At 40.8% G+C, this 21871-nt stretch overlaps 1 protein-coding gene and 1 long non-coding RNA gene across 8 annotated transcripts in view; one reads left to right on the top strand and one right to left on the bottom strand.

Moving 5' to 3' along the window:
* The window catches only part of NFIA (nuclear factor I A), a 412993-nt gene extending 409186 nt beyond the window's left edge, over positions 1-3807 (bottom strand). Inside the window, exon 1 of one of the 7 annotated variants that reach the window (XM_083742770.1) lies at positions 3589-3807. In XM_083742770.1, coding sequence (XP_083598896.1) covers positions 3589-3684 — 96 coding nt within the window. In that variant the 5' untranslated portion in view covers positions 3685-3807. The remainder of the gene's footprint in view (positions 1-3588) is intronic. The other 6 variants (XM_083742775.1, XM_083742766.1, XM_083742760.1 and 3 more) reach the window with 6 other exon arrangements.
* LOC310846399 lies at positions 846-20061 on the top strand. Its single transcript, XR_014565278.1, has 2 exons — positions 846-1219; positions 19776-20061. It is a non-coding gene; the product is annotated as an uncharacterized lncRNA (long non-coding RNA).
* Positions 20062-21871: the final 1810 nt, after the last annotated feature.

Genomic DNA, 21871 nt, shown 5'->3' with positions numbered 1-21871 from the left:
GAAGTCAGTGCAGCATTGTATACAAATCTGTAACTCTTTTATCACTTGTACCCATGTGATAATCCTCTACAGGATACTATTAAAATTGAAAAACCAGGAACTAACATTGATAAAGCTAGCAGAGCTGGTAGCAGTCACATAAACTTTGGATACCTACTTCAGTATTTTAAATACCTGTTGGATATTACATGTCCTCCCCCCCTTTCAAATAGAAAATAAAATGTCCTTAACCACAGTGCCCAACTTTACAGTCTTTTAACCTTAGGGAGGCAAATTCATTTCACATAGGTTTGCTGTATGTCAGAAGTTTGCAAACCAAAGATGTCATATGAGTGTTAGCCTAAATTAATATCTGTTTCAAGAATGGCATGATTAAAGCATGAGGGAGAGAGGGTTAGATTTCAAAAGATTTCTTGCCAGTCATTACAACAAATGTAATTATTCTTAAAATGTACACATGTACTGAGTCTTGCTTACAGTACTATGAAGTGTCTGATGATACTGAACATATCACTTGGCAGCAAGAGCCACCAAAATAAAAAATTACCTACAGTCTGCATTTTACTTAGACCACAACATTGTTCACTCCCATGAAGATGAGACCTAATATATACACCATGGCATCAGTTGTATGTAGATCAATTAATAAGAAAGATGTAATGAGAAGTTTGCATTATAAAGCCAAAATTCATTCATTCTTCTTCTTTTTACACACAGAGTGTTTAGTCCAAAAGTAAAATAAGCTTTTCATCCCCCCACTAGACATCCATTCTAGCAACTATCTAGCTACAAACACACTGTAGACTGGAGTGAAATCATGCCAGGGAGAGGGAGAGCGGGAGAGAGAGAGAGTCCGAGCCTAAGAGATTACTGTGCCCACCCTTTCATACAGCCATTTCTTTCATTATAATAGGTCTTTTCATCAAAATGACACAGAACCTTTAAATTTTGGACAGCATACTTCCATACAGTAGAGACGGCAGCCACTTCAAACCGATTCTGAACCTGCTCCCTGAAATAAAACAAACTCGCTCCATTGACACACATAAATTGTTTACGACTCATTAAAAAGCAAAATTGCATATCCCAGTGTTGGCAGCTGAGTCCAAGCGGGTGGAAAGAGGGCATTCACTCATCTCTTTGTATGCTGGCAGTACCAAACTGAAGTTTAGCAGTAGGCAGTAGCCGAGATTTTTTGTGCAGCCAGACGATGCATGAGGTAACTTTCAAAGCTTCCTTTTTTGTCTTTGTATATTAAAATGCATTGTGTAGCTGAGGTTTGATTAAAAGAACTTAACAGATGTGATGAGGTTTGGGGGGCTAAAATATGCTTTATATTACAGAGTGTGCATCAAAACTGCTTACTTTTGTATCAATAATTGAATCCTTGTCTGAAAATGGACATGTCTCTTGTACAAATCCTTGTATGGTTCATTTCAATGATTTTTTTTTAATATAAAAAATGTCTTTTTCTTGTAGTCCGCTAACTTTTAGTGGGTTGATTTTAGCGTCTGTACATTGAGGAAATAAGTTATGTGGCATGTTAAAAGTTTTACAGGAACTTTCTGTAAGGTTTCATCTAAACAACAGCTTGTCTGGTTATGAAGCTTGTTTATTTTCTTGTCAAGTGCATTGCTAAATGTTTCCAGCATTTTTTTTTTTTTACATATTATATCCACAACAGTAACACTTCTGCAAAGTAAATGCATTTTCTTTAAAATGAAGCCTTTTAATATATTTTCAAAAGGAGACAATGTTTTAAGATTCCTGGGGAAAATATAAACAGTCCCCCCACCTCACATAAGAACAAGACAATAAAAACAGGAGCTTTATAAGAGCATAAGTGTGGCATCTAATATATGTACTGAAAAAGAACAGTTTAGGGCTATTCCCTGAAAATAGATTTGCATCAATAATCACATTTCAGTATATAACAAGCTAATCAGTCAAATGAATAGACAATTTCAGAGCATCCAAGAACATCCCTTCTGCATTTTCTGCTGGCAGAAAGTCTAATTGGAAAATCAGTGGTATGAATGAAGCGGTTAGACTTCCTCTATTCTAATTAACCCAAATCGGCATGTAATATTTAGCTAGCAACCACCAGTTAAACCTTTCTAACGAAGAAAAGTTCAAACAAATCTAACAGCTCAAACACCTTTTGATACAAGCAATGAATACCGCCAAGTCGCTGAATGAAATCCTTCCATATTGCACTTTTTTTCAAGTCTTTCAAGTCCACAGGCATCCTAAACTTCTCCGAATGACATCAAAATTGATCTGGGAGATGTTTCCTCTGTGTGTGCGTGTGTGTCTCTGTGTCTAAGCCTCACTGCTCCCACTTACTTGTTTCAGCATATCATACAAAACAATGGCATGATCAGTTTCATTGTAATTCCATTCACCAGTCCTTTTTAAAAACAGAAAACAAAAACAAGCCGTGATATCTATGTGAACTGAAACGGAGGGGTTCACGGTCCAGCTAGGAGCACATAATGCGTGTATTGTCCTGGCAGCAAAAATTCTCTCACTTAAAAAAAGAGGAAGAAAAAACCACGCTTTGCCACAAGAATAATAATTACAGAAAACTTTAAAAAAGAAAGAAGAGAAGAGAAGAGAAGAGAAGAGAAGAGAAGAGAAAAGAAGAAGCCCTGCTAACTGCTAACAAATTAATCCCTAACGGACAGCACGCTAACGAGGGCAGTAATGATTTGAGGGCTCTCTTCAACACAACAGGGCTTGCTTCTTCTGCCACAATGGGCTATTGTGCATCCTCCTAACTCACTGTACCTCTGATGGATTCAAGATGTCAAAGGTTGTCTGGCCCGAGTGACCATGACATGCGAGTTAACTCATTCTGAGAGTGCCTGTCGGAACTTTATTAAAACTTTTAATTGAACCCAAAAGACATTCAAATGGGATCTGTAACACCCAGATCCAGATCCTAACAGGACAGGAATCAATTCTAACAGAACCTTATGAAAGGATAAGTTAGACCAGGTCCTCTTATGGGACATTCGTGCCATGATCCATACACAGCAATGCGAGACGGGCAGAAAAACCACCACCAAAGTTTTCCTAGAAATGGCATGTCCTGAAATGTCTCTTGAACTTCCTTAGCCCATTACGTGTTAATATTGCCTGGCAAATATTATAAATCAGCAACTCTAATAATTTGACACAAGCAGCCACATGCCCAATAGGGAAACATAAAAACGAGAATCTGCAATGCCACAGTACAACAAAGCACATCACCAACGAGGACCCAAAGGAGTTGAGGAAAAGTTGTTATTCGAAAAGAAAGCTTTTCAGACTACTTATCCATGTACTTTTATATTTTAAAACAAATAGAACCAAAAGGGGAGGGAGCAATTTTAAATGTAGGGCACATGAACAGTCTCTTGTTACAGAGGAAAAACACACAAGTAGGACAAGTGCAAGGCTACTCCAGTGAAGAGTGTGAAAAAAAAAATCAAATGTTAATTTGATAAATGTGAGGTCTGGGACATTTTGTGAAAGAGGGAGGGAAAGTAGAAAAAGGAAGGGGAGGGAGGAAAAAAAAAAAAGGCAGCCGTGCTGCCAACTCACCATCCACCAAGTTCTGGCCGAGATGTCATAGCAGAGCTGCCATTTGATGGATCCGTCGGAGGTTTTCCCTGCCATTATGCTGTCAGCAAGCTTCATCTGATGCTAACTCACGGGAGATAAGACACCTAATTGAGAAAACATTTGCACTGGCATGTTGGGCAACATGTAGCCCAGTCCATACCATATGGAATCATGGGTAAAAAAAAAAAATCTCCTTGACAGTGAACCAATCTCTCACAGACCCAGTGGCAAGGTGAAGTAGGGATGAAAAGTCATCTGCTCCCAGCACTGTCTTCTCCTCTCCCTCTCCCTCTCCTTCTCTCTCTCTCTCTTTCCCTCTCCCCCCTCTTTTTTTTTTCTAAAGTAAGAACCCACCGCTTAACATCAAAGAGAGGCGGATAAAATTAGGGCTTCATCACTCAGATGATTTTGGTCTGCTAGGTTTTCCCCTTTCCTTTTTCTCTCTCTCCCCCCCAGCTTAAAAAAAAAATGAATAGAGACTTAGTAGGACAAAGGCAGGTAGTGGACTGCGGAGGAAGATCGCCACAGGCTATTAGCCTAAAATTTCTGCTTGACAGATGGAACTGCTTAGAGACTATCATGCAATGTTTTAGGTTCTGCTCTCTCCCCCCCCCCCGAAAAAAGAATTTGCAGTCTGATTCAGTATCTGTTTATCACAGCTACTTTCCCCATACATATGACCAAGAAGAAACAAACTGGAATGAAGGTTTCAGATGTGTGATTTTTTAACATTATGCACACAACATAATCATTTCAGGAAATAAAAGCAAAATGCAGGTCTAAATAGTTTAAAGAAAGAGTTTTATTCTTCAGAAAATTAAAAATGCTCTCATGTGAAAATGAAATCTAAGCTTTGACTTCACCCCTCTGAGGATTATACAGGGGTGTGTATGTGTGTGTGTGTGTGTGTGTGTGTGTGTGTGTGATTGTGTATTTGATAACGTTTCAAAATAATCCATTGGCCTACAAACAGATACCCAGACAAGGCACTTTTGAATTAGACGTTTCCCTTTTAGAGTTTTAAATTTAATTTCGTAGAGTCCTATTTTCCATACGCTGAGTATTCAAAACACCAAGATATCCAAAATCACCACATGCCCGCCATATCTCCACTTCAGGCTACACCACAAAGAAATGGCATGCCATTGACCTGAATTTACAGTGAACCATCATAATATCTATCTATCTATCTATCTATCTATCTATCTATCTATCTATCTATCATCTATCATTCATATAGCTATACATCTATCTCAGTAAAGTCACTTCAGTGAAGGAAATCATTTCATATTTTGTATGTCATCATTTTTGTTACAGCTCACAAATGTTTGCCACTTATATTTGTAGCACCTGCACCACTGATATACATCTCCTGTTCAACAAAAGTCATGCCATAGCACAAAACTAGAAGACCAATTCTGCGATGTTATGCACCAAGTTGCATAATCTGTGGAACACTTTGAACTAAAATGAAAACTCAACCACATAATTTGTATCCTCTGTTTTTTTGGTTTATTGGCAGCCAATCCTGTTCATGTTTACTTGAAAGGAAGTCCTTCTAAGTTCTATGAGTAAGTGACACATGTTATTGCCATGAGGCTCACACATATGTATTAATATAAGTACTTTTACTTGTTACTTGTATTCTTGAAGAAGGGATCTGGAAATGCAGTATCCAAACCTACTTTATGAAGATATTTCCTTCAGTGACACATGAATGAACATCTGAACCAACAATAGAGTGTTTCATTTTGCGAGTCAATCAATAGATTTCATTCAAATATTTAATTTTAGGAGATTGGTGGTCATATTTTTCAATGGTTGAAATTTCTCCCCCTTGCTGGAAAATAGTTTTGATAATTTTTGTGGAATAATAAGAGTTTGGTACCTAAGCTTCATTAAAATGCACTTCATCAGTGTAAAATTGTTCAAAATTGATTTTGAAATGATGGAGAAATATTTTGCCTATTAATAAGAATTCCATAGTTTAGCTTCCTGAAAACGCAGACTTTTCTAACTTTTCCACCTGCATGACAGTTATTAATTATGGGTTGGAAGTAGTTTTTACTCAGCTCTAACAGCACTGAGGAATTTTGTTATACAATGTGTGTGTGTGCGCGCGCGCATGCATGTGCATATTAGGAGATGTCAGATAAGATTGGTATAAATATGCATGGACAGAATAAAATTATATGTGTACGTATACACTTCTGAGTGAGATTTCCTTTTCTTTCTACATGTGGTGTGCACACAGATAAACATATTTATGTATATCCTAAATGTACATGCATGCAAGTTTGTGTGTATTTGATAAAATCATCACATCAGTGGTGCAGGTGTTTGACTTGTCCTTAGTGTGCCCTACGTGTTCATGTACATTCTTTATTACGGTCCTAAGACCCACAAAAACAGTTTTGAAAGTAAAAATGCAGCAGAGATACAAGGAAAAGATTTCAAGGCAGTCACTATGTTTTGTCCAGAGCATGTTGACTTCTATTTCTTATTTCTGAGAGAAATTTTGCCATGGCAGGGTAATATTGTTTGACTTATCCTCAAGAAGACACTTGAGATAGAAGGTTTCAGAATTTCCAGGTAAATTTACCAATAAATTTACCAATGAATGTGTTTATGTATATCATAAATGTACATGCATACAAGTGTGTAATGATAAAATCATCACATCAGTGGCGCAGGTGTTTGACTTGTCCTTAGCATGCTCTCCGTGTTCAGTATCAGCTCCATTTACAGGTGTAGCTTTAGCTAGTGTAGGAAGTCTTAAAGTTGTGCTCAGAATCCAGGAAGAAAATGGATGTTGTTAGCAGTGGCCTTTGTGATGGGTGGCCGAAATATCCATGTCTGTTCACTCTGGCGTCATCAAAAGTACCTGTTCTTTCTTCTTTAGGCTGCTTGGTGCTCTTAAAAACTGTAATGCAAAATATAAAGTAAGATGATTAAGCAACAATCAGCATCTAACCAACATGAGATTGAATTTCATCCTTCCCTGCTTCCCTTTCTTTCACAGGAAACAACTAGCCAGCACTTGTGATAATTAATTGAGTAGCACTGAGCCTACATTGCTTTCTATCTCTTATTAAAAATGTAGGCGAATAAACGATCAAACCTGCCCCCTCCCCAGTATGTCTATAAGTTGGTGTGATCTTGTATGATTATATATTGACTGATAATGTTTGCAGGAAATTCTTTGTTTTCCACTATGTGGATAGGGTCTTTTGGGCTCAGTATTGATATTATTGGCTCTGTCTTTAACTTAGCTATGAAAAACATGCCAAACACTTGAAGTGATTACAGGAAAAGAATATAGAGTTCATTTTAGCAGTGGAAACAGCATGAAATCACTCCATTCTGGACAGTACAGTAGTCTGATGTAAAGAATCAATGCTGTTGAATAACTGTGTTTTCGATCCAGAACAATTAGGGTGCAGTTAACTTTACCATTTTTCTTTATGATGTGGGTGGCAGCGGATCTTTTCTTGTCGAGCAACTACTCCTTTTCTAAGTGAGCTGTTACTAATAGCCTTGAAAGAAGATTAAATGCAACATGTTAAATATTACAATTATTGTGGAAAACAAAATTATTTAGTGAACATAATGGGGAGCAAATCAAGCATTTAACATGATCCAGGAAATGCTACTCTAAACAATTGCATTTGTTTTATGCATTTCCCCCCTCTTTGATTGCTGACAGATGCCGTTTTGGAAACAAACATCTAAACAGTTTTCCTTCAATCACAGAAAAGGAGGGGGGAGGAGGAAATAATAAACCCCCACACTAGAGAACGACTACATGTTTTGAATTTAACTCTTGTCAATCACTGTTCTGCAAAACATGACATGTGAATGACACCCATGCAAAACCATATCATTAGGAAGCTAATAAACCACAAAGACATATTCCCTTTAAACCTCAACTTCTGTAAAGTAGGAAAAACTGCTCAGGACTGAGATGATCGTCAACATTCCCACCCACCCACCCACCCACCCACCCCACAAATGTGTAACATTGTACCTGCATATCCAGGTCCCTCTGGCCCCTTTTCGTTTTCCTGATTAACACAGGATTATATGTGTATGACAGTTTTAGCATGCATGTTTACTCAGCAAGATGCTGGATGAAAATTAGAACACATTTGCCTATGGAGATTGTTATGAATGTGGACTACTTCCTATACAAAACACAATGTGTCCGATATTGAAGGCAGGGAAAGGATTACTGAAGTGTTTACTAAACTTGAGTGGAAATGCCAAAAGACAGTATCTGCAAAGCACATTAAACCCCCTAGATAAATAAAGTTGACTTTCTTAAAATTTACTGCTGGGACCATTGCCTGCTCTATTTTGGTTACTATTCTTTCAAGCACTCCCCTATTTGCCTACTTAGATTTAAGCCTCATGGTCAGAGAGTGTCACTTTTGTGCTCTCAATAAGACTTAAGCACACCTACTGTACATTGCTAAGTGAGTATGAAAGTAGTAGCTGTGCTAGCAGTTATAATAAGAAATCAAGCAACCCATACACATCAGAATTACAGAACACGTGTTGAGAGATTGCCCTAAGTTTCCAGCATTCGTTCACGTAAAGGATAAAACATCTAGCACGAAATGAAATGTAGGCAGCTCCGTTAAGAGCGTAGGGAGAGCCCTCCTGGATCAGGCCAAAGTTCTTTCTAGTCCAGCATCCAGTTCCAGAGCCAGTGTGGTGTAGCGGTTAAGAGCGGTGGACTCGTAATCTGGTGAACCGGGTTCGCATCTCTGCTCCTCCACATGCAGCTGCTGGGTGACCTTGGGCCAGTCACACTTCTTTGAAGTCTCTCAGCCCCACTCACCTCACAGAATGTTTGTTGTGGGGGAGGAAGGGAAAGGAGAATGTTAGCCGCTTTGAGACTCCTTTGGGTAGTGATAAAGCAGGATATCAAATCCAAACTCTTCTTCTTCTTCTCTCTAGAAAGCTCACAAAGCAGGACATGAACTCAGTAGCCCTTTTCTGCTGTTGTTCCCCAGCAACTGGTGTTCAGAGGCATTCCACCTCTGATCCCAGAGGACACATATAGCCATCATGACGAGAGATGATACCGAAAATCGAAATTAGGCATTTGGTACTATTTATTTAACTATTTCATTCATTCATTGCTTTCTAGGAAGCATCTCAGCAAGCGATTTCACAATATAGTACAATAAAAAACATATAGAAAACAATTGCATCTATAAAAAAAACCAGTCCATGTGGTGTAGTGGTTAGAGTGTATGACTATGACCTGGGAAACCAGAGTGCAATTCCCCACTCAGCCAGCCATGAAGCTCACAGGCAGGGCGCTCTTGGGCAGTCGCAGTTTCTTTCCTTGAAGAAAAGGCAGGGTATGCATGTAATAAATAAAATAAATGACATCAAACTATTTAAGATTCAATACACATAGCAACTAGGGTAAGAATCTTCACTTTGAAGGCTTGTTGAAAGAGGAATGTTTTCAACAGGCACCCAAAAGACAACAGAGATGGTGCTTGTCTGGTATGTAATGGGAGGGAGTTTGAAAGGGCTGATGCCACTAAAGGATCAGTTCTGACATTGTAGGCTATACAGTGGTGCCTCGCAAGACGAAATTAATCCATTCCGTGAGTCTCTTCGTCTTGCGGTTTTTTCCGTCTTGCGAAGCACGGCTATTAGCGGCTTAGCGGGTATTAACGGCTTAGCGGCTTTAAGAAAAAGGAAACAAACTCGCAAGAACTCGCAAAACGATTCGTCTTGCGAAGCAAGCCCATAGGGAAATTCATCTTGCGGAACGACCCAAAAACGGAAAACTCTTTCGTCTTGCGAGTTTTTCGTCTTGCGAGGCATTCGTCTTGCAAGGTACCACTGTATCTATGAGGTTCCTCAATGCCCAGATGTACACATTGAGTTAACTAACATTCTTTAATATTTTCACAATTCAGACATGGAGTTTTTTATATTGATTTCTGTTTTCTGGTCATACAAATTTGGCACAACTAAACATTCAAACTCAGTCATCTTTGCTTGTGCTCAGATGTTGATTGCTGCAACCTTTTACTTGTTTAACGAACTAGAAATGTCCCATTTGCCATGCATATCCTCATGGAATTACTGTGTTTTCACCCTTTAGTTTTTGGGATGCAGGTGGCGCTGTGGGTTAAACTTGCCGATCAGAACGTTGGCGGTTCGAATCCCCACGACGGGGTGAACTCCTGTTGCTCGGTCCCTGCTCCTGCCAACCTAGCAGTTCAAAAGCACGTCAAAGTGCAAGTAGATGAATAGGTACCACTCCGGCCGGAAGGTAAACGGTGTTTCCATGCGCTGCTCTGGTTCGCCAGAAGTGGCTTAGTCATGCTGGCCACATGACCCGGAAAGCTGTATGCCGGCTCCCTTGGCCAATAAAGCGAGATAAGCGCCGCAACCCCAGAGTCGGTCACGGCTGGACCTAATGTTCAGGGGTCCCTTTACCTTTAACCCTTTAGTTTGCTGAGGCAGTCTGTTTAAAAATTTGGATCTGAAATCTTTTAATAACATCATCCTTAAGAAGAGTGGCCTGAGTTCTGCTAGGTATCCTCTTGTGTATTTCCGCTGCCTATTCATCTGTGTCTGCTTGTGCCACAACCACTTTCCTTTGGTCCCATGTCAACCTAACTGTAAACACAGGGCCCATGAAAGTAGCTAGTCACAGATAGGGTGATACATGACTCTGTGACACCCATCATGACATTGGGATGCCATACTACACATCACACATTTTTGAGATGCACTCTGTTGATGCGCAAATAATTGTATAAACTACAGTATCCCCAAATAATGGAGAACGCTCACCTTAGATTGTTACACGATTAGCTAATTATGATTTCTGATGGGATAATTTCACCAGTTACTAACCATTACTAGGAGCCACTGACAAGTTTATGTCCCATGAATTAGCAGGTGATAATCACTGGATTGTCCTGATTATTTTTTTAAAGCAGCCCCTAGAAAATTACAGCCTGTGGGGAATTCCATATTAATTGTTTGAGTGTGTTTGTGTAGATTCCTAGCATTGTTCTTCAGTGTTCAAGTTTGTAATCTGAGTCTCTAGTAGTGAAATCTTGGAGTAGGGTAGAGATGCACCATTCCTATGTTCCTATTGTCAATGCATGCAGATGAATACAAAATAAGCTGTTATTCCACCCTGTCAGAGCCCCTAACACACCCATTATGAGTGGAGAGTTCTAAATGATTGTTTCATTCGAGTCAGGAGTCCAGGACACATTAGAGCAAAGCAGAACATGCAACGCACAGCTAATTTCCAAACATGTGAAGTAACCATCTCTGTTCATGTGCAGAGTACAGCACACCAGACTTAATATAATCAGCTTCTGTTATGTCTGAGGTTAGGGAGAATATCTTCTAACTTTGGGGAAGGATGTAGCCAGAAAGCCCAAACTTTTCATTTTTGAAATGAAATGGCAAATTCACAAAACAGCAAGCTCAAAATCATAGTGACAACATTTCCCTCCATTCCTCTGCGTTAAAAATATTCGCGATTTAAGCTTGAGGAGGGGCATGCTCGAAGCAGACCCACACACCTTTTCTGGAAATCTCAGTGAAGTTCTATGGAATTGAGCATTGCTCAGCTCTATATGCCCTGTGCCTCACAGTTGCTCCTGCAGCTTTTAATGGGCAAATGCAGGGAAATTGCTAATATAGAATTTGTCGCAAGACAAATCCATTATTTCTCCTTCCAATTTCCAATTTCAAAGAATAAATAAATACAAACTGATTAAGTAAAAATATATATTTATTATTGAAAGAAACTCACTGTTGCATTCTTTCCTTTATGGTGTGATACCTGAATAAAATAAAAACAACACATCTGCCTGCTATGCAGACAACTCAGTCAGTATATGAAGATGACATGGCTATATTCTTTTCTGCCACTGTCTGCCATAGTTACACACCAAGAGATCCTTCAGTCCTTTGGCCTATGGTACTACTGGATGCACTGAGCTGTCCTTCCAGTATTGTCCATCTGCAAATCTTAAAGATACTTCAAGGACCATATTAGTGCAGGTGATAACATCTAAACAGAAAGGAGCTACTACCATGCAGGACCAAACCATGTGCAGCCACAGATAGCATCCACCAGATCATGAGAGGTATTTTTTGAAAAAGATGCTGGAGCACCCAATATCTTTAGAGTCTAAGGCCTCTATATCTTGTGAACCACCCTGAGATCTTTTGATGAAGGGTGGTATAATAATAATAATAATAATAATAATAATAATATGCTAGCTGCAAGCACAAACAATGCTTCACACAAAATCAGAGCAAAGGTTTTGACCAGGTTTCCATTCCCCTTTGTGGCAGAGGCCTGCTCAACACTGGTTTTTGTTTGCTTGTTTCACTATATAGGGTGGAGAGATGGGAATTAGGGTGACATAATCCCCTTCGGTAGCATGGAAGGCAGCTGAGATAAGTTTCTTCTGATCCAGCAGAACAAGCCTAAAGTGACCAAGTCTTCCAGCTTGGAAGGGAAACAAAATCACAATGGGATGAAGCAGTACATTCAACGGTGCATTGCCTGTGGGAGAAAATCCAAGAGAGAGAAAAAATATCCCACCAGCTATTTTTGGATCCTTGCTCAAATTAAAGGCCTATCCAATCACATGTCTTTGGCCTTGTGTTGAATATGCACGCTAGCATTGTGCAACTGAAGACAGGTTTTTCTGATTAGGTCTTTTAAGGAACTATGCTGGTGTAATAGAATCAACCCCCCCTGAATTTTCCAAAACTGTGCATGGGCTCCAAGGAAGAGTTCACATCCCAGGTACGTTCTTATTTTGACTAATTAGCCATGTAAATTTAGAACAATCCATAATTTGCAATGCATTATGGAAACAAGTATTTTCTTCAGTATGATTAATCAATATACCACAGTCCTCAATTATTTTTACTTTCTTTCTTTTTTACTAGCCCAAGTTAAACTTCCTGGGAAGTTTTAGAACAACCCCACTCCTTGCTCAACACGATGCCCAACACAAGCTCCAAACTCTGTGATGTCTTTTATACAACACATAGTCATAACCTGGCCACCCAAGTAAATACGGAAGATCATAACAGAGAATATAAAATAGGCACGCTGGACATTTATTATATAAATGCAATGGTAAACTACCAAACTGCTTTTCACTATGTTTTTTGTTTTGCGTGTTGAGGTCCCCAATCCACCCCCCAAAATAACTCACAACGGACACGTAATTTTTGTTTAAGATTTTTGGCATGATTTTGGCCACAACTTTATTAAAATACAAACTGTGAGTGGTTGTTTAGGCATTGGTTAAGACTATCTGTCCCCCCGCCTGGGGACAGAACTGACTTCCGGGCACCACCGAAAGACAGTGCGGGGGAAAGCAAGTCGGGGAAGAATTGGAGCTGAGACACAGACCCTCAACTCTCACCCGCCTGCTCCCCGAAGGCTTGCCGGCCCTAGTCCCATTCCAGGGATTGGACGAGAAGATGGCAAGCCCCAGGATTCCTTTAACGGAATTCCCTTTCCGCAGCAACCATGGAGGGGCAGGCCCAGCCTATCCTGAACCCCTCCATGGAGGGGTAGGCCCAGCCTATCCTAACCCCTCTTCCACCAGATTTATAACCAATGCCTAACCACAACCTTACAAGTTGTGACGATTTGCTACGCAGTAGGCAAAAACCACCCAGCCAGCTAATTTGCCAGGTGGAAAAATTCCTACCAGGCCCCTGCTCAAAGGCAGACGACCCCATGACAGGCATAGCAAGGTCAACACAACAAACCCCTTATTCTAGGGCGGGTGGGCGGGTGATCCATTGCACGCAGCAAAAGAGAAAGTACAAGGCTGCGTGCAGAGTATTTAAACCTTTTACCCCTCCCACCAAAATTGCAACATAACTTTTGCCCCAGCAACTCGGCAATCCAATCAATGCCCCCTGGCCATCTTGGAGAACTTACCCAGCAACAAAGGGGTGACTCAGTAGACCCCACCGCAACACGTGCTCTCCCTGAAGGAGAACACGCTTTGCTGCATTTGGGCCTCATCTATACTATATATTGAAAGCAGTATCATGCCACTTTAAACGGTCATGGCTTCCCTCAAAGAATCCTGAGAAATGGGGCATTTAAAGAGTGTTGACAGTTGTTACTAGACCCCTTTTCCCCACATAATGCACATGTCCTGATGCACAGACAAACACAGAAAGTGCTGGTGGTAGAAGCTAAATAGAGATAGGAACAGCACAGAAGAGAGAAGGGGAACTTCTTTCAACTATAGTTTCTCTGGGTCATATTCAGTCCAACACCCTGCTAAGTGCAGGAACCTTGCAACTGCAGTATTCCTGGAAGATAAAACATAACCTTGAGTGTTAATACATTCAGCAAAGGAGATCCCAGAACCTCCTGAGGAAGTTTATCCCACTGTTGAACAGCTCTTATCATTAGGAATTTCCCTCAGTTGTTTAGACAAAATAGTGTTACAAAAGTTGGGTGCCACCCCCACCCTCTGCCAGGGGGTTCCAGGTGCTCACCCAGGGTTTGTGCCCCTATGGAGAATTGAAGACACAGTGGAGATTGTCATAGTTTAAGAGGTATGGCTTATTTCACCTATTCACACCTTCAGTCCGCATGGAGTAAGTCCAGATCTTACAGCATGGTCGTTTCAAGAGGGACTTGTTCCCCACAGCAGTGCAGCCCTGGAGTCAAAGGCATCTCTCCCAGCCAGCCTTCAGCCAGCCTGCCCAAAATGGATCCCAGTCTTTGTTTTGATGTCAGGTGGGTGACCCCATTCACTTGTCAAACTTATGAAGATAAATATCTTGGGCTGCCTGGCTGCAAGGTTTCCTCACCTTTGGTTTAGGCAATTGTTTGAGCAGGTCTTGCTACTTCTTATCGAGGCACTAAGCTTTTGTTAATGAAGTCAAGGATCGCATTAGTTTTGAAATGATTCGTTTAGGTGCCTTGCAGGAACACCTTTCCTGCTGAGTCTTAGGAGCAAGCTCTCCAGCATTTTTCCTCTCTGAAAATCCTGCATGCTGTGAACTTATTGAAGAGCACTCCCACTTTTAAATAAATGTCACATTATTTATAACTATGTCATTTTAAACTGTCAAAACAATAAAAATTCCTTCCAGTAGCACCTTAAAGACCAACTAAGTTAGTTCTTGGTATGAGCTTTCGTGTGCATGCACACTTCTTCAGATACACTGAAACAGAAGTTTCCAGACCCTTCTATATAGTGAGAAGGTGGGGAGGGGTATTACTCAGAAGGGTGGTGGGAATGGGTGATTGGCAGATATTCCCACCACCCTTCTGAGTAATACCCCTCCCCACCTTCTCACTATATAGAAGGGTCTGGAAACTTCTGTTTCAGTGTATCTGAAGAAGTGTGCATGCACACGAAAGCTCATACCAAGAACTAACTTAGTTGGTCTTTAAGGTGCTACTGGAAGGAATTTTTTTTGTTTTGACTATGGCAGACCAACACGGCTACCTATCTGTAATTTTAAATTGTGACATTAATAATATTAATACTGTATTCTAAGTTTTAGATTTTATGATTTATGTGGAAATTGTTTTCCATTTGGTTGTATATTTTTTGATGTATATTTTTGATGATCTATTGTTTATGGCTTTTGTCATGTTGTCATGTTGTAAGCCGCCTTGAGCATTGTTTTATTTATGGAAAGGCGGCATACAAATAAAAAATGATGATGATGATGATGATGTCAGACCATTTCTCCATCTAGCTTGGTATTGTTGACAATGGCTGGCAGCACTTCCAGAGGTTCTGGCAGGAGTCTTTCTCATCCCTACCTGGGACTGAATCTGGGACCTTTTGCACACAAGCCATGCACTCTACCACTGAGCTTGCATTTTCCATACTGGCTCCACAGACGGAGCGAGAGGGATGCCCTTTGTTGTTCTCTCTCAAAGTTTTCTCAGTGGCACGCAGCATAGGCACTGCCACCTGCTGTACTCATCTAGAAAGTGCTCCTAAGCAGCAAGAGCTGCTTAGTCAAATAATCAGCTTGGAAATGCCACCGAAACTAAAGCAGTACACAGTTTGCATCTGTGAGTTTGAGGAATTTCCTTGCCCACTGAAGGGTTGTGAAAGTGTGGCGGCAGGATAGAAGATGAAGAGAGGCTTGCAAAACAGGCAAGGTAGACAGAAAGTTGTGTATTTGCACGTGAAACCACCTTTAATTTATTTTTATTTATTACATTTCTATACCGCCCTTCAACCAAGGATCACAGGGCAGTTTTCAAAGCTGCCATTCTCCTCAGTCTCTAAGAACATCCTTGCACAGAGACATTAAATAGATAGTTTGATTACTATACCAAGAAAAGCTTTGCCTGCTGGCTTTCTTGCATCAGAGCACAGTCAAAGCAAAGAAAGGTCTTGTGAAATGGGAACAAATACAGAAAGCTGCCTTATATTGAAGAAGACTGTTGGTTTATCCAGTTCAGCAATGCCTGCACTGACTTGCAGTGGCTTTTCAGATGTTCAGACTAGAATCTCTCCCAGTCCTGGCTGGGAGGTGCTGGGGGATTGCCTGGGACCTTCTGCATGCAAAGCAGATGTCCTGCCACAATGCTACGGCCCTTCCTCTTATATGTCAGAAACGGTACCAATACAATACATAGAAGGGGGACTTTTCCTATAAGTGTCACATGGTGAGCTAAGTTTCAACTAGTAAAACTTTCCACAGCATGCAGATGAAGTGCTGGGGAAGTTATCTTTGAGTGCCAGGATGCTGCTAACTGCAGAGGACCAGGACCACTTTAAAAAAAGATGGTAACTCTAACAGAAAGTAGTAGGGATAGGGAAGGTCTAGCCAACATGGTGTCTGGAAGATGTTGCTGGACTGCCATCCCCATCATGCCCGGCAACTGGCCATACAGGCTGGGACTGGAGGGAGCCAAAGTCTGAACACACCTGCAGGATTTCCTATAGTGCAATCAACTTTTTTTAAAAGATCCCTCATCTCACATGCAGCCTAGCAAAAGAGTCTCACAGAGCCAGTCTATATGTGGCTACTTGGCAGTAAGTGCCACTGAGTTCAATGGGAGTTGCTCTCAGGTTAGTATGGCTAGGACTGCAGGCTAAAAAAGTTATGGGGTGGGGGCCTAAGAAGAGAAAAGAAACCACCACGTGCTTAAGTGAGTAAACATAAAAGATCAAAAACCGGTCACATCCAGTTACTTATCTAACATAAATCTGAATTCAGAAATTCGGTTCAGGCATGGACCCATATTGATATGAAAAGTTGTGCCGCCTTAATTTCTGTGTCTTGCTTTGCAGTGATCTGTACAGGAGTGTTGCTTAGTTCCTGGGAACCCTGCTTACAAGTTACATGTGCAAAGTTTTCCATGCCACAGGAGTTCATGCTTAAAATGCTTTTGCTGGGGCCTCTGAAACTTATTAGAATGGCCTGGCTACAGAAGACCCAAACATTGCTTACACTGGTATAGCAGTCTTGAAATTAGTGTAAAAGGGCATTTAATTATGTCTTTAGGTGGCTCAACAATTAAATGTTCTTTAGCAGTTTAGGTTTATCCTCTCCTTCTCCTCCGCCATCTCTCGGTATGGTCCCAATTCAACAAAGCACATATGTGATTACCTCTAAGCAAATGTTTGATTAGAATGGTGTTTTAAGAAGGGCTTTGAGTAACCAAAACCCTAAGTGACAGCCAACTCAATTACAAGCAAAGTGCTACTTCTAATGCCTTAGGGCCCAATCTTTTTCAGGCATAATGTGAGTCGTTTTCTTTTCATCGCTTTGAATCCTTAGTGTGGTGTGCATTAAATCAACTAATGCGCTAGCAGGTCCAAACTCTAAATAAATGTGGTATTGAGGTATAATTAAAAGGGATTCGAGCCGAAAATTGATATAACTTAGTCTTCAAGGACTGTCATTATTTTCCTGGGCTGGGCTCTTATTGCCCTAGCAGACGCACAGGAGGCAAAAATTCAACAGGATGATGCTTCTCAGTAGGCTAATATGCACAACAGGCAGAAATTCAGTGGGCGTGCACCTCTCAGCCTGCTTATGCAGCGATGAGGGAAATGTGCATCTGTTCAAGTTCTGCTTGCCTTGTGGCTGTTAAACAGGCGCAAGAGTCCTCTTTGCCCTCTGAAATAAAATCAAAAGGTTGCCAGCTGTATTAGGGAGCTGTTCCTAATGTGTCATATGATGCATGGCTAGAAGACTTTGCATTGTTGGGAACGCTGTAGCAAGATGGCTCAGGTGGCATAGGGCTGTGGGGCTGGCATGCATGCTCTCAAGTCCCTCTCACGCTTCCCCATCTCCATGCCCTCATTGAACACATAATAATACACTGTAACTACTACTATTCTGATAAAAAGGGATTATTTTCAGTGGTGGCTCCCAGTTTGCGAGATGCAAACTGTCTCCATATCTTCCTGCTTTTAAACAACAGGCAAAAACATTCCTACCTACCAAGGCTTACACTTTGCAATTGGGAGGGTAGTTAGAGATGTCAGTGGGCTTTGTTGTGCTCGTCCTTTAGACAGGGTAGGTAGACCTTGTCCCTTTTAAATACATCAGAGGAGGAGTCTTTTAGCTTTTGTTGATTTTATTATTTACTATGTGTATTGCAAAACGTGATGAAGAAGCAAACAATAATTGTTCCCCAAATATGTGGATGGAGACTTGACACACTCATCCTTTGTAACCCACCATGTGTCAGCAGAGCTGATCATATTTGGATACCTGAGGAAAAAACCTCAAACACTGTGGAGATAAGATGAAATAAAAGCAGAACAATGTGGCACAGGAATGTGGAAAATGCAAATGTTCTGTATAGACGAAGAGAATGAAAGCTGCATGAAATATAACCGGCACATCCTGCAGGGCAGATGTGTCCTAAGGGCACGTGCAGCACATGGGATTGTTCTCAGTGCAACTTGCCTCTGCAAAACACACTTTAAGAGCATTTGCTAATCCCTGGGCAGATCTCTACTAGGCCACAAAGAGCAGGCTGCAGTACAGTAATCACACAACTGGTGTGTGCTGGGTACAAGTCTACACAGAGGAATTTTCCAGGATTCTGTTACGTTCTTCTCACAGTTTTTCTTCGCAGAGGACTTCCCCACCCCGCTAGAATCTTCCCAGGAGGAGAATCTTATGGGAGCAGACTTTGGCTCCATTCATACATAACCAGAGTCCAGTGGTTGGCTCAGGGCAAAACTACAAGTGAGGTTGAAGCTACGATTTGGAAACACCACGTGTGCTTTACAAAATGAACTACCAAACATGGGTGGAGATCACACGGTATGGTGTGGAAAGATTTAAGTCTTCCTTCCCCAGCCACAATCTCCTTGACATCCAGCCACCCCTAAGGCACAACTAGCTTTAAGAAAATAAAAATAAAAACACCTCCCATATGTGCAGACAGGAGTTTCGCCACTCTAATATGAAATCCCATGCAGGGTGGGCATGTGTATGTGTGTGATGAATTTAATAGAGACTGCAGATGTGGAGGGAGACTTAACTTTCACTTCCCCCTATGCAGTGAACTTGATCATCACCCCTCCCCAGCAGTGCACCTGGATTTTTTTTTTAAAATGTTCAACACTAGTCACATTGTTAACGGCATGTGTATTTGGGTGCTCGCTGTGGTTGCATTCCACCCCAGTCTCATAACATTTAGAGGCCAAGATCACAATAAATGAGTGAATCACATAGGTGCTGCTTGCAATGATCACTCCCCAACACACTTCCAATTGTAATTTTTGTTCTCCACATTTCCACATCAGTTTGCATTTTTTCCTTAGAAAAAGTCCTCATGAAAATTCACCATCATTTTAGTGCAAATTTCTCCAAAAATACACCTTTTTTTTGTACGCAATTTTGCCTAATATACAGATTTTCACTAAGCATTTCTCCTCTAATATAACTCATTTTTGAATGCTATTTTCATAATATATATACATGCAGTTACACAAACACGTTACTCTTGCATATTCATTTTTCTCCGCGGTCCTTGGCACTGAAAAATGTGGAGAGGTGCAAGTTCTGAAGGATGGCTGATTTTCCGGTTCGCACCTTGTTTTGGAAAGTGTTGATTCAGTGCGTTTGCTTTTGAATGTGATCTGAATTGAATTTCTCCCCATGTTTAGATGCGTCCTTGGAGACTGCTGGCGGTACTGCATCCGCCTGATTCCATCCTTTGGACATTATCAGCCTGGCTGGGGATCCAGCTCCTGGGAAGTGGCAGCTCTGCCACACAGAGAGTGTATGAGCTGGGCATGGGACCACAGCTTCATCACAGGCCAAAGCTCGATTCCAGAAAGATTAGCCAAGCTGAGGCTCCTGGCCAATAAGAGCAAGCAGACTTGTGGCATGAAAGCCAAGCTCAGGCAGGCACAGGAACATTCCCTTAGTCAATAAAAACAAAGAATCTTATTTGTAGTCGAGATTCTTAGGGGAGGAGGGAAGAAATAAAAGAAAAAAAATACCAAGGCTGTAATCCAATACGCATTTTCCTGGGAGTAAGTCCAATTAAAATCAACAGAGCTTACTTCTGAGAGTATATATATATATATAGGATTGCACTGTACATTTACAAAAGCGCTTGCATTTTTTATTTTTTTTTACCACTTGCTGTTCGGTTTTCTTCCTTGATTGAACTGCAGCAGATGCTAACGCTACCAGCTTAGGGTTTGGCCTGCTTTAGGGCAGGGGTTCCAAACGCAGCATCTTGTTTTTCTGAATGCCACCTTGCTGTTTCTAACAACTTCAGGAGTGGGGGAGCACGTGGAAAGGGTCGCCTGTAGTTTTTGCAAAGCGCTTCCTTGTCCCCAAAACTCTTTACTGAGGGTGGCTTTGTAACTTGTACAAGAGACGCTTAAGAAAACGAAAAGGTTAATATATTCTAACTCGATGTTGGGTATAGAATGTCAGATCTGTCAAACCACATTAGTGTGTGCTGCTCAGTGAAAAAGATTTGATTTCTTCTGCCACTGTCCTACTATGTTCAAGTCACACAGTGCCAGCAGCAACCAGCCAGCGACCATGGGCTGGCACTGAGTGGACCCGAGTGGGACGCCAGCCGCAAGGACCATCTGTTTCCGATTTCTAACTGAGCCAAGATGTGCAGTGAAGTGCATGCCGTTTGCAGAGCCAGCCTCCGCCGTGCTCAAGTTATTAGGGTTACAAGTGAAATTATCTTTTCCAAACAGCAGGGGAGCCACAATCCTTATGGAAAGAGACTTTAAAAGATTCAGATCTCTTTTGTTAAACTTGTCAGGAAAGGCAGATTGCTTGTGCGTTTAATTACAATCTTCCTGGGGTTTATAATGTAAAAAAATGCATTTTTTTTTAAAAAAAGCATGGGATCCTTTGGAACCAAGAGAAGTAGATGTTTTCACCTGGCTCAGTTGAATAAACCGATCAAATAAGTTTTAAGCTGCATTTGCTAATAACATTTTTTTTTTAAAAGGGAAAGCTGCTGTTCCATCACACAGTCACTTTACATTACACTTACATCACACTTATAAAAGCATTACAATGTATAGCTTTAAGATAATGAACCTTAATTACACGGTATTTATATACAGATTTTATTTAAATCTCAGAGGAGCTGTAGATTCAAGTGCATGCAAATTGGGCATCTACTTTGAACATCCCTTATTTTATAATATTGGCCTTTCGAAATACATGCTTGGTAAAGCATGTGTGTGTCTGTGTATAAAGCGTATCAAAGAAATGACAAGTTTAGTACAAAAAGCTTATTTACAAATGCAGAAACATTTATCTTTTGACACCATTCTATTCCATTGACTTTACTTCCAATGTACTGTGTGATTAATGATGTAGTAACTGTCATTGTGTTAGATAAACACTGGCAAAGTTGTGGAACAGTTGCTCTCTCTACTGTTATTGGACAACATTCTTCTTCTTCTTCTTCTTCTTCTTCTTCTTCTTCTTCTTCTTCTTCTTCTTCTTCTTCTTCTAGCAACCACAGGAGTAGCTTGTATTGTGGGTCAGCCAATTATGAACCAGCTTATTCGCAAGAATTTTTCTTTAATTTCACAGCCCTGTACATACTAGCAGAAAACGGTTTCTGATTTACAAGCCATTTACAAACATTTAGGATTGAAAAAACACCACATTCAGTTACAGTGGTACCTCGGGTTACATACGCTTCAGGTTACAGACTCTGCTCACACGGAAATAGTGCCTTGGGTTAAGTACTTTGCTTCAGGATGAGAAC

Source organism: Podarcis gaigeae (assembly GCF_964106915.1).
Source record: "Podarcis gaigeae genome assembly, chromosome: 6".
Lineage (NCBI taxonomy): Eukaryota > Metazoa > Chordata > Lepidosauria > Squamata > Lacertidae > Podarcis > Podarcis gaigeae.
Note: the sequence above shows the minus strand (reverse complement) of the source record. Positions and strands in the feature narration are given on the sequence as shown.